General features: G+C 37.1%; 1 protein-coding gene across 1 annotated transcript in view; it reads left to right on the top strand.

Moving 5' to 3' along the window:
* The first annotated feature begins 714 nt into the window (after positions 1-714).
* Positions 715-14,519, top strand: part of LOC133663603 (cGMP-dependent 3',5'-cyclic phosphodiesterase) — a 460,149-nt gene continuing 446,344 nt past the window's right edge. The window contains exon 1 of the mRNA XM_062068196.1: positions 715-1,072. Within this exon, the coding sequence (XP_061924180.1) occupies positions 1,038-1,072 (35 nt within the window). The 5' untranslated portion in view covers positions 715-1,037. The remainder of the gene's footprint in view (positions 1,073-14,519) is intronic.

Raw genomic sequence — 14,519 nt, 5'->3', positions numbered from 1 at the left:
TGCTTTAGTCATAATTTTTGTGCTTAAGAAACCTCTTCGTGACTTTCCCTCCAGACTTAGTTTTTGTTCCATATTGTCATTACTGCCACAAGTGGGGAAAAAGTGTATTACAACTGCGTACCGCTGTGGCATATACTGACCGCAGCTGAGAAACAGATATTTTTTTGCAGCCCTGTAGGTTTTGCTCGCGGTCCAACAATGGGCGCCGGTCCTATGGTTAACAAACACTGACCTATAGAACAAAAGGTAAGATAACAATGTTTTTTTTCTCTGCCTTTAATTTGGCCGTACAGTCTCACACATTAGTAGGTCATGGAGGAAAGGGGTTCAAATCCCAACCGATTAATGGTAACACATAATTATATAATTTTTCTTGTCAACAATTTTTTTTTGCCCTCAGTAAGAAAAAATATATTTTGTATTAAGAATGTGTGCAATAATAATAATAATAATATTAATAATATATTGTATTTATAAAAAGCACTTTAAATTGAGTAAACAACCGCAAAGTGCTACAGTGTATTAAAAAAATAAAAAAATAAAAATAAATAAAAATAAAAACTAGAACAGCCAAATAGCTAGAACTAGTATGCATATATCTAAAAAAAAAAAAAAGGCTTTTTAACATAGCAAGAAGCTGTTGACAAGCTCTGCCAAATGTGCAAACAAAAGAGGTAGATACAAGTAGTCATTAACTTAAGTGTACAGTTTGTGTACAGTGTAGGTGCCTTTGTACATATTAGATATGCTTTGTTTTCTTCCTGATATAAGCGAGTGTTGGGTTCATGAGCAAGGGCACCTGCAAGTGTGCCAATGTGGGCGTGGTTTCCTGTTTTGTTTAATGTACACACCTGTGATAAGCGTACCTGGGCGTGGTCTCTGGCTTGTTAGCAGAATGACAACACCTGTGGGCCGTGTGGGTTTACTTATTGCTGGGGTGAAACTTTTCCTGTGACCGTGTTCTCAACCTGTTCTGGCAGTTGTTGACTGTTGTTGTATGGATTACTTGAGTGGATTATGTCGCGGAGCTGCTGATTATGTATCCTGGCATCGCGGGAAGTGCGGCACACGAGTAAGTGACTTGTTAGTCGTGCATTGGAGCAATAAATGCAGTGTTCTTATGCAACGAGTCAGCTTGACCCGTAGTTAGTGTGTTCAATACAAAACCAGTGAAGTTGGCACATTGTGTCATTCGTAAATAAAAACAGAATACAATGATTTGCAAATCCTTTTCAATTTATATTCAATTGAATAGACTGCAAAGACAAGATATTTAATGTTCGAACAGAGAAACTTTTTTTTTTTGTTGCAAATAATCATTAACTTAGAATTTAATGGCAGCAACACATTGCAAAAAAGTTGGCAAAGGGGCATTTTTACCACTGTGTTACATGGCCTTTCCTTTTAACAACACTCAGTAAACGTTTGGGAACTGAGGAGACCAATTTTTGAAGCTTCTCAGGTGGAATTCTTTCCCATTCTTGCTTGATGTACAGCTTAAGTTGTTCAACAGTTCGGGGGTCTCCCTTGTGGTATTTTAGGCTTCATAATGCGCCATGCATTTTCAATGGGAGACAGGTCTGGACTACAGGCAGGCCAGTCTAGTACCTGCACTCTTTTACTATGAAGCCACGTTGATGTAACACGTGGCTTGGCATTGTCTTGCTGAAATAAGCAGGGGCGTCCATGACAACGTTGCTTGGATGGCAACATATGTTGCTCCGAAACCTGTATGAACCTTTCAGCATTAATGGCGCCTTCACAGATGTGTAAGTTACCCATGTCTTGGGCACTAATACACCCCCATACATACCATACCATCCGGCTTTTGAACATTGCGCCGGATGTTTTTTTTCTTCTTTTGTCCGGAGGACACAACGGCCACGGTTTCCAAAAACAATTTGAAATGTGGACTCGTCACACCACAGAACACTTTTTCCACTTTGCATCAGTTCATCTTAGATGAGCTCGGGTTTCTGGGTGTTGTTGATAAGAGGCTTTGGCTTTGCATAGTAGAGTTTTAACCTGCACTTACAGATGTAGTGACCAACTTTAGTTACTGGCAGTGGTTTTCTGAAGTGTTCCTGAGCCCATGTGGTGATATCCTTTACACACTGATGTCGCTTGTTGATGCAGTACCGCCTCAGGGATTGAAGGTTCGTAACATCGCTTACGTGCAGTGATTTCTCCAGATTCTCTGAACCTTTTGATGATATTACGGACCGTAGATGGTGAAATCCCTAAATTCCTTGCAATTGCTGGTTGAGAAATGTTGTTCTCAAACTGTTAAGACAATTTTCTCACGCATTTGTTCACAACGTGGTGACCCTCGCCCCATCCTTGTATGTGACTGACTGAGCATCTCATGGAAGCTGCTTTTATACTCAATCATGGCACCCACCTGTTCCCTAATTAGCCTGTTCACCTGCGGGATGTTCCAAATAAGTGTTTGATGAGCATTCCTCAACTTTCTCAGTCTTTTTTGCCACTTGTGCCAGCTTTTTTGAAACATGTTGCAGACATCCAATTCCAAATGAGCTAATATTTGCAAAAAAAAACCAAGTTTTCCAGTTCGAACGTTAAGTATCTTGTCTTTGCAGTCTATTCAATTGAATATAGGTTGAAAAAGATTTGCAAATCATTGTATTTTGTTTTTATTTACGATTTACACAACGTGCCAACTTCGGGTTTTGTAGGTTACATAGGTTTAGCATAATTGAATTAAAATGATAAATGATTGATACACCTGTTGGGCCCTCTCTATTTTCTTTGAAGTCATAATATTCCATCAAATTTGCGATCGAATTTAAAGGTTATTTTGTTTCCAAAAGGCGGGTAATTGACTGCTTTCTCTGTGGTGTCAAACCGTGTCCACTTAATCACTTCCAGGGTGGATCTTTACTTCCACTCGCCGTGTTCGCCAATGAAATAATATGTAAACAAGTCAATAATGAAAGGAAAGGTGAGGTTCATGTTTTATTATTATGGATTTGTGTAATGTCTTTGACTAATGTGAAGTGTGTGATCGATAGATTTCAGTCTGTAGTGGTCTGTGATTACGGTGGCGTTACGGTTGCCAACTCCCTGAAAAAGAATGTAATTGTATTTTTTGCTGTATTGCTACAGAGGGTTTTTGTACATGACGTCACAAAAAGCTAGAGATTTAAAATACCTCATTAATCCATTTTTAAATGTCTTCAACCTACCCAAGTTTCCACTGTATATCAATGCACAGGGCATAGCACCGAATTATTACACTTACACAAGACCCCTAAAGACTCCCCTCTCACCCTAAGCCCAACATCGCCGCCCCATACACACACTTGGTATGTTTAAAAAAACAATTTATTGCATGGATTTGGTTGAAACCAGCTTTTTAATACACTTATTTAGGTGTTTGACTTTTGAAATATTGGATTTAAAAATCTACAACTCATCTAAATGAACCCTCCAAACTAATTTTGGTTTTGTTTGGAAAAAAAAAAAAGTATGAAATTAAAGGCCTACTGTAACCCACTACTACCGACCACGCAGTCTGATAGTTTATATATCAATGATGAAATCTTAACATTATAACACATGCCAATACGGCCGGGTTAACTTATAAAGTGACATTTTAAATTTGCCGCTAAACTTCCGGTTCGAAACGCCTCTGAGGATGACGTATGCGCGTGACGTAGCCCGGTGAACACGGGTATGCCTTCCACATTGAAGCCAATACGAAAAAGCTCTGTTTTCATTTCATAATTCCACAGTATTCTGGACATCTGTGTTCGTGAATCTGTTTCAATCATGTTCATTGCATTATGGAGAAGGAAGCTGAGCAAGCAAAGAAGAAAGTTGTCGGTGCGAAATGGACGTATTTTTCGAACGTAGTCAGCCACAACAGTACACAGCCGGCGCTTCTTTGTTTACATTCCCGAAAGATGCAGTCAAGATGGAAGAACTCGGATAACAGAGACTCTAACCAGGAGGACATTTGACTTGGATACACAGACGCCTGTAGAGAACTGGGACAACACAGACTCTTACCAGGATTACTTTGATTTGGATGACAAAGACGCAGACGTGCTACTGTGAGTATGCAGCTTTGGCTTTTTTTTGCGTATGTACGTAACTTTTTAAAAATATATAAGCTTTATGAACCTTGGGTTAGGTGAACGGTCTTTTGGGCTGAGTGATTGTGTGTGTTGATCAGGTGTTTGAATTGTATTGGCGTGTTCTATGGAGCTAGGAGCTAGCAGAGGAGCTAGGAGCTAGCATAACACGTACCGTACCGTACGTGCGCGTCACGTACGTAACTTTTTAAAAATATATAAGCTTTATGAACCTTGGGTTAGGTGAACGGTCTTTTGGGCTGAGTGATTGTGTGTGTTGATCAGGTGTTTGAATTGTATTGGCGTGTTCTATGGAGCTAGGAGCTAGCAGAGGAGCTAGGAGCTAGCATAACAAACACGCAGGTGTTATTATGCAGGATTAATTTGTGGCATATTAAATATAAGCCTGGTTGTGTTGTGGCTAATAGAGTATATATATGTCTTGTGTTTATTTACTGTTGTAGTCATTCCCAGCTGAATATCAGGTCACCCCCGGCTCTCACAGCATCTTCCCTATCTGAATAGCTTCAACTCCCCACTAGTCCTTCACTTGCACTTTACTCATCCACAAATCTTTCATCCTCGCTCAAATTAATGGGGAAATTGTCGCTTTCTCGGTCCGAATCTCTCTCACTTCATGCGGCCATCATTGTAAACAATAGGGAACTTTGCGTATATGTTCAACTGACTACGTCACGCTACTTCCGGTAGGTGCAAGCCTTTTTTTTAATCAGATACCAAAAGTTGCAATCTTTATCGTCGTTGTTCTATACTAAATCCTTTCAGCAAAAATATGGCAATATCGCGAAATGATCAAGTATGACACATAGAATAGATCTGCTATCCCCGTTTAAATAAAACAAATTCATTTCAGTAGGCCTTTAAATAATCTAATAACCTGTCTGTGGAGGTCTTGTACCTCCGGGTTCTTCGGACCACCACGGACGGTACATGACAGGTTTGACGGTTTTGTGATTTGCTTTGTTTTGCAATAAATTTATCATTCTGCTTTTCAGCAATCGCCTCTCGTGACGATCTCGCTCTTCGGGTTGCTTTTCAGCCATCCGATCTCGTCTCCGTCTTCGTTTCCGTCTCGCTCTCGCTCTTGCTCATGCTCGGGTTTTCTCTCCACCATCAACAACTCCAACTTCGCCGACCTCTTCCTTCCCGGCTGCTGCCATTTTATAGAGTGACAGGTGATCAGATAAACGTGCCATCTACGCACCTGTCGCCGATCTCGGAGCCGGCCCCGGCACACCCCGCCTCGCTGCAGGTCCGCAGGCCACGCCCCCTCACACTGTCATTATTCACTTAAATGTCTATAAATATGTCCTGTATTCAAAATTAGTAACCGCTCTGTTTATTACTTGAATCCATGTATTATACATTTAAGGGTCTTTGAACACACCACAGTCATGCTAAGATACAGAGGTATAGCTTGTACATTACTTTCTAGTTTCTCCGATGGTTCCACAGCGAGATTTATCATATTTTTACCTTTCTTCTATCACTTCATCCTTGTTCTAAAATGCTGGTGCTGCGTGTGTGAATGCACTTTTTTGAAATTTTGCCCATCGTTCACAATCATTATGAAAGACATGACGACCAAGGTATTTTTTATTTTTAATGCTTTCTAAATATTAAATAAATGCGATCAAAAGTCCTCTCACAATAGAGCCTAAGGGAGCCGCTCTACTCTGCCTATAAAGCCCTTCAAAAACATCCAAGCCACTCCATTAAGATTTTATACACATGATGCAAGTATATATGTAAGGTAATAACAGGCACATTTATAATAACAATTAATATTTATGTAATTTGATCATTTTAAGCATTAATTTAAAAAACGCATCACGTTTGCTTTTTTGTTTTTCAACATCCCTGATTATTACTCACTGCAGACTGTGTGAGAGCCAATAAACTTTAAAAAAAAACATCACTTACGGTACAAGGTCTGCTGTCATCAGAATGCCGACTGCTAGGATATTCATATACTCCCATTTAGATGAAGAATGACTCATAATCCTCGCAAAGAAAATATGTTTTCGTGTCGTTCTCGCCATTTCCGGGTCTAAACTGTCTGTCAAATTGTACCAACTGGTCGAAATACGTCCCTGTCCTTCTACTATCCAGGTGAGATGCCTGATTTATGATCTACAATAAAGTTTGACGAGCAAGCAAACGAAGAGGCAGCTCATCAGTCGATGATGTCAACATTGTGATCACTGTGACCGGAATAAATAGTCCGTCTGCGTTAGCGCTTATAATAACAATATCACTAATACTTGGTTAATATTCAAGTTAAGAAATGTAAATGCGGTATTGTTGGCGCTTTTTGGATGGTTATTTATTGGGTTTTTGTCCAGACTTTAATTTGCGTTTATTTACAAGTTAGAATGCATTAAAAAAGTACATGCGCGGTAAAAATGCAGTTCCCCTTTTAAAAATGGGCTCTATGAAGTTATAATGTCTGAGTTAGATGCTATCGAACAAACCGTTTAGCATCTTTGATAGAATAGAATGGACTTTATTGTCATATTTGCATATAACTAGATTAAGGACTCCAACTTAAGGTGCGGTAGTGGGAACAAATATGGGATAAAAATAAATTACACAAGAAGTAATAAAGATAAAACTAAGAATTGAAATAGACTACTATCCAATAAAAATAATAAGCAATCCTGTACAATATACAAAACAATATACAAAAGTACTGTACAATATACAGAACAAGACAAGAGTACCGGAGTGATAACAATCAGTGTCGGATGTATTGCACTCAAAGGGTTATATGAACAATATAAACATTTCGAAACTCTATTGTCACCAAATTTATCATGGCTATCATTATCACGTGTTTTGTTACATGTGCTCAAAAAGTACTCATACACACTAACAGTATAACCAAGTTTTATTAAAAAAAGCTAAATATAATAAATAAATAGCCACACAATATACTTTCTTTGCAGCAGAAATATGTTCTATAATAATCCTCAGGGCATTCATTTGTTTATTAGAAGACGTTTCGCCTCTCATCCAAGAAAGTGTCATCAGTTAATGCTCATATACTGTACTTGGATTGGTCAGATCGAGTCTGAGGCGAACAATTGAATGCCCTGAAAATATGATGACCTGGATGAAAGAGCACATCCATAGACTATATTAAGTTTGTTCTGGCTACTTGAGAGCCATATTTTTTAGAATTAGACAAACTTTATTGATGCACAAGGGAAATTGTTCCTAATGTTAAATTGTGTTTATCTTCTTCCGTTTTAGTTTGTAAACTATTATTTGTTTTTTAATGATAAAAATGTGTGAGTGTCTCACATCCGGTTATAGGAAGTAACACAAATTATTTTCCTGTTGTCATATTGCTTCGATTATAGACCGATCTTTCTGTACTAAGAGAGTACAGCCTGTAGGTTTAACATGCACCATTGACTATTTTAATAATGGGTTTATACAAGTTTAAATTGGGAAATGTTTTGGGTTTTTTTTAATGGAGAAGAACGTCAGTCTCTTGTTGTCATGTTAGCATTAAAGCTAGCCAGCGCTAGCTTGCTTCTCTAGTAAATGAGCCGTGTCATCAGTCCGTGAGTTTATCTGTGTTACCAATCATGGTTTTACGATCATTTTAGTTACTAGGCAATATTAGATGAAGTGGAAGAAGTGTCAAAAGATGGAGCTAACTGTTTTAATGACATTCAGACTTTACTTCAATCAACAGAGCAGTATCTCCAACAACGCCCGAAATGTGTCCCATGAAAAACAGTCCGACCGGAACTCTCTAATAACTAAAGTTCCTTGGGTGAATAATGTAAATTCACTACACCGGTAGTTTTTAGCGCTTTCATGACGAGTTTACTGACAGATATAAGTAAGAACTTTACACTACTTTATATTAGAAATGGCAACAGCGGAGGATGAATGTCCCGTAACAAAAAGATAGAGAAAAAGAAGAAGCTTATTGACTACATAATCGCCACGGACGACAGTGGCGGACGTACGCACATTTTTAGGACTTATGCAGATCTCAAATACACATCAACAGGTACCAGAAGGTGAGACAAGTTGGTTTTGCATAATATTGCGAAACAAAACGCCAGATTTGTCTTACCTTATACACACACCATAATAATCCTCGTATGTTTACATCAAATTCATCAAATTCCGCTGACCATTAAATTACATTAAATTAAATTAAATTTAATTTAATCAAACTTGATTTACTGGAAGTAGATCCTGAGTTGCTTCTGTACTGAATTATTTTTTTTTTTGTACACTGAATTTATGTAACTACATTTTTTGCGTTTGGTTTTTTGAACTTAATGTTTTTTACATCAAATTCCGCTGACAATTAAATTAAATTGCATAAAATGTATTTTAATTCAATGTAATTTAATTAAACTTAATTTACTGTATGTACTGATTTTTTGTTTTTTTTACACTGAATTTATTTAACTGAATTTTTTGCGTTTGTTTCTTTAAACATACTTTTTTTTTTTTTTTTTTACATAAAATACTGCTGACAGTTAAATTAAATGACATTAAATGTATGTTGTGTGTTGAAGCACATCAAACGGTGCGGCCTACACTCATCTCTTATGTTTGACTGCCATCTACTAGTCACACTTATCATTACACCATGTACCAAATAAAATTGCTTCGAGGTGGGTAAGCTCAACCAAACTTATTCCTATAAAAAAAAAAAAAACGTATTCCTTACATTCGGCGCACCGGGTTATAAGGCCCACTGTCGAGTTTTGAGATTAAAAACAATATTTTAAGTGCACCTTATAGTCCGAAAAATACGGTACATATTGACATTTCCCTGTAATATTTTTATTTTATATAAACATTTATAATGTTTTTTTTTTTTTTATAAATTGCATATTTAAATGACCGGGAAAACAAATCCTCAATGTATAAAAGCCTTTTGTAGAATTTCACAATTGAGTGAGATAGTGAACATATTGTGTTGTTGTTAAAGTTGTAGTACCCATGATTGTCACACACACACTAGGTGTGGCGAAATTATTCTCTGCATTTGACCCATCACCCTTGATCGCCCCCTGGGAGGTGAGGGGAGCAGTGAGCAGCAGCGGTGGCCGCGCCCGGGAATCATTTTTTGGTGATTTAACCCCCAATTCCAACCCTTGATGCTGAGTGCCAAGCAGGGAGGTAATGGGTCCCGTTTTTATAGTCTTTGGTATGACTCGGCCGGGGTTTGAACTCACAACCTACCGATGTCAGTTGTTGGTGAAACCGTGTTGGACACGAACGTTTCAGCTTGAAGCTTTTATTCTGTGTGTTTAGAGTGTATTTATGTCAACACGTGTGCGTGTGTGTGTGTGTGTGTGTGTGTGTGTGCACACATAGGCGTGCGCTCTTATCTGCAGTGTCACACGGCTACTGAACCAACAAACTCGCCGACGCCTAATCATTTCCAACACCACCCCGCTGTTGACTCTGACAAGCAGATATAAACGCTCGTTTACTTTCTTTTCTGGTGTATTAATTGATTGTAGGGAGAAGCGTTATTAAAGTTGTCGGACATGTTTGGCGTACATGTTTACTGCTGCCGTGCAGCTCTCTGCGGGTGTTCCCCAGCACGCTGTGCGGAATGGAAAGTGAAATAATCATGCATTTGATTAAAGACGGGCCGCACTGAAGGACAATCAGACTGCTGTTTATCTTGATGAACTACCAGCAGGTGGTGTGGAGCCTGAGACGCTAACAGATGTGTCATTAGCAACAATGGATCACCGGGACTCAACCGCTTCGGTCGTAAAAGAGCATATGTAATGATATCGTTCAAAGTGATAATAATGGCGCTATTAAACTTGTGTCCGGTTAAAAAAAGTAAGCTGTAGACAGTCATCAATCTTATCACTGATTGTATGTGTACTGCAAAAGTAATATAGATAATAATAAAGAGGCCCTATTAAAGGCCTACTGAAATTATTTTTTTTAATTTAAACGGGAATAGCAGATCCATTCTATGTGTCATACTTGATCATTTCGCGATATTGCCATATTTTTGCTGAAAGGATTTAGTAGAGAAAATCGACGATAAAGTTCGCAACTTTTGCTCGCTGATAAAAAAAAGCCTTGCCTGTACCGGAAGTAGCGTGACATCGCAGGAGCTAGTATTCCTCACAATTCCCCAATGTTTACAATGGAGCGAGAGATTCGGAGCGACAAAGCGACGATTACCCCATTAATTTGAGCGAGGATGAAAGATTCGTAGATGAGGAACGTATGACACATAGAATGGATCTGCTATCCCCGTTTCATATAAGAACATTTCATTTCAGTAGGCCTTTAATGTACAATGTCATTTTTTGCAAATTTTTCAAGTGTCTAGATACTTTTAGTGACCTTTTCTTTGTTTTTTGTTTGTTTTTTTTTACATTTGAAAATTTGCGCGAGTCTGCCTTTGTCGTAGTCTTGTCTGCCGTAGTCCATAGGTGTCAAACTCAAGGCCCGGGGGCCAAATCTGGCCCGCCACATTATTTTATGTGGCCCGCGAAAGCCTGGAAATAATATGCGTTAATAAAATGCTTAATTTATTCTTACTAAATATATTTGCTCTTTCCCTTTTGACATTAAAAATCATGGACTGCATGAAATTGCATATCTTTTAAAATTATATTTTTTTTATCAAAATATTATATTATCATGTATTCCAAAAATACTTTTTGTTGAAATAAAGATAAATACTGTACTTAAATATCTGCTTGACTTATGATTTCAAAAAAAATTATGAATCAAATTGTAGACTGTAAAATTGACAATAGATTTTTTAGCTTTGAGTTTTTTGTACCATTAAATCAATTTTGGTACTATTTTTTTCCATACACAGTAAGACACTAAAACATTAAAAAACAAACAAAAAAACATTAAAACACGATTTTACGGTAAAAATAAACAAACTGTCAGCTCTGTTGCTGGAATTTTACCACTAAAAACAGTGGTATTGTTTCTCCATTCCATTCCATTTATTCAACTTTTTTATATGCTGTAAAAAAAACCACTGCTTTTACTGTAAAAATTCTGGTGACTGAGATGCCAGTTTTTGAAAGTAAAATGTTTATACTTTTTTTGCAGCTTATGTCAAATAATATATTAATGTATTATATATATATATATATATATATACATGTATATTCATATATTACTCATTGTAAAATGCGGCCCTTTGAGGGCAACCATAACTGCGATGTGGCCCTCAATGAAAATGAATTTGACACTCCTGCCGTAGTCGATAAGCTTCTTCTTTTTCTCTATCTTCTTATGTGACATTCATCCTCCGCTGTTGCCATTTTTAGTATAAAGTAGTGTAAAGTTCTTACTTATATCTGTCAGTAAACTCGCCATGAAAGCGCTAAAACATACCGGTTTAGTGAGTTAACATTATGCACCCAAAGAACTTTAGTTATTAGAGAGTTCGGTTTTTCACGGGAAACATTTCCTGCCTTGTTGTTGTTTCCGGATGAGGAGATGCTGCTCCGTTATTGATTGAAGTAAAGTCTGAATGTCATTAAAACAGTTAGCTCCATCTTTTGACACTTCTTCCACTCCCGTCCTATGGTGTGTGCATAAAGTAAGACATATTATCTGGAGTTTTGTTTCGCAATATTATGCAAAAGCAACTTTTCTTACCTTCTCGTGCCTGCTGATCTGCATTTGGGATCTGCATAAATCATGAAAAATTGCGCACGTCAGCCTGTGTAGTCCGTGCCGACCCCGTCAATAAGCTTCTTCTTTTTCTCTATCTTCTTGTTACGGGACATTCATCCTCCGCTGTTGCCATTTCTAATATAAAGTACCGTATTTTTCGGAGTATAAGTCGCACCGGAGTATAAGTCGCACCGGCCGAAAATGCATAATAAAGAAGGAAAAAAACATATAAGTCGCACTGGAGTATAAGTCACATTTTGGGGGGAAATGTATTTGATAAAACCCAACACCAAGAATAGACATTTGAAAGGCAATTTAAAATAAATAAAGAATAGTGAACAACAGGCTGAATAAGTGTACGTTATATGAGGCATAAATAACCAACTGAGAACGTGCCTGGTATGTTAACGTATCATATTATGGTAAGAGTCATTCAAATAACTATAACATATAGAACATGCTATACATTTACCAAACAATCTGTCTCTCCTAATCGCTAAATCCCATCTTATAAGTCTAGTCTCTTACGTGAATGAGCTAAATAATATTTGATATTTTACGGTAATGTGTTAATAATTTCACACATACAGTAAGTCGCTCCTGAGTATAAGTCGCACATACGGCCAAACTATGAAAAAAAACTTCGACTTATAGTCCGAAAAATACAGTAATGTAAAGTTCTTACTTAAATCTGTCAGTAAACTCGCCATGAAAGCGCTAAAACATACCGGTGTAGTGAGTTTACATTATTCACCCAAGGACCTTTTAGTTATTAGAGAGTTTTTTTTTTTTTTTTTTTTTCATAAAGAAATACAATCATGTGTGCTTACGGACTGTATCCCTGCAGACTGTATTGATCTATATTAATCAATAATGTATATATTGTGTTTTTTATGTTGATTTAATTTAAAAAAAAAAAAAAAAAAAAACTTTAAAAAAAATTTTTTTTTATTAAATGTCTTGCGCGGCCCGGTACCAATCGGTCCGCGGACCGGTACCGGGCCGCGGCCCGGTGGTTGGGGACCACTGATGTAGACCACAAGGAAGTGTTTTACATTTAGAATTTAAATAATAATAATATGACCCCTTTAATGCACCCTATAATACGATGCGCCTTTTGTATGGAAATAGACCTGACTAGACCCGCTCATCGGCAGTACGCCTTGTAATCCGGTGCGCCCTATGGTCCGGACTTCCATGCGTTTTGGGTGAATTATTATTGTTTATTAAGCCCCTACTAGTCTTTCTAGGACAGGGGTCACCAACGCGGTGCCCGCGGGCACCAGGTAGCCCGTAAGGACCAGATGAGTAGCCCGCTGGCCTGTTCTAAAAATAGCTGAAATAGCAGCACTTACCAGTGAGCTGCCTCTATTTTTTAAATTGTATTTATTTACTAGCAAGCTGGTCTCGCTTTGCCCGACATTTTTAATTCTAAGAGAGACAAAACTCAAATAGAATTTGAAAATCCAAGAAAATATTTGAAAGACTTGGTCTTCACTTGTTTAAATAAATTCATTAATTTTTTTACTTTGCTTCTTATAACTTTCAGAAAGACCATTTTAGAGAAAAAATACAACCTTAAAAATGATTTTAGGATTTTTAAACACATATACCTTTTTACCTTTTAAATTCCTTCCTCTTCTTTCCTGACAATTTAAATCAATGTTCAGGTAAATTTATTTTTTTCATTGTAAAGAATAATAAATACATTTTAATTTAATTCTTCATTTTAGCTTCTGTTTTTTCGACGGAGAATATTTGTGAAATATTTCTTCAAACTTATTATGATTAAAATTCAAAAAAAATATTCTGTCAAATCTACAAAATCTGTAGAATCAAATTTAAATCTTATTTCAAAGTCTTTTGAATTTCTTTTAAAATTTTTGTTCTGGAAAATCTAGAAGAAATAATGATTTGTCTTTGTTAAAAATATAGCTTGGTCCAATTTGTTATATATTCTAACAAAGTGTAGATTGGGTTTTAACCTATTTAAAACATGTCATCAAAATTCTAAAATTAATCTTAATCAGGAAAAATTACTAATGATGTTCCATAAATTCTTTTTTAAATTTTTTCAAAAAGATTCAAATTAGCCAGTTTTTCTCTTCTTTTTTTGGTTGAATTTTGAATTTTAAAGAGTCGAAATTGAAGATAAACTATGTTACACAATTTAATTGTCATTTTTTTCGTGTTTTCTGCTCTTTTAAACCGTTCAATTAAGTGTAAATATCATTAATTATTAATAATAACAGAGTTAAAGGTAAATTGAGCAAATTGGCTATTTCTGGCAATTTATTTAAGTGTGTATCAAACTGGTAGCCCTTCGCATTAATCACTACCCAAGAAGTAGCTCTTGCTTTCAAAAAGGTTGGTGACCCCTGTTCTAGGACATCTGTAGCTGCTGTAACCTTCAATTAACGCCCGTGACGTGTTTGTCTTACTTAGTACGACAGTATTTACTCGTTACTTCCATGCATTGAAGGGTGCTTTGTTGTGATCAGGCTGCAGCAGTTTGTGGTCTGTTTGTTCGTCTACTTTCACTTGTCAGCACATAAGCCGGTGTGTTATCATGTCTGAGCTGGATGGTTGCAGATGAGCTTGCGCCGCGCGTCACCCTTTGCATTAATGTGAGGGACTGTCTGCTAAATAAATAAAGACGAGCCCGGCCGCACACGGGAGTGACGATTAAGTGGGGGTGAAAATGAAGGAAGAGCCGAGCATCGAGTAAAGGATGTGTGG

The sequence above is a fragment of the Entelurus aequoreus genome, linkage group LG13 (assembly GCF_033978785.1).
Source record: "Entelurus aequoreus isolate RoL-2023_Sb linkage group LG13, RoL_Eaeq_v1.1, whole genome shotgun sequence".
Classification (NCBI taxonomy): Eukaryota; Metazoa; Chordata; class Actinopteri; order Syngnathiformes; family Syngnathidae; genus Entelurus; species Entelurus aequoreus.
This window is presented reverse-complemented; position numbering and strand designations above follow the sequence as displayed.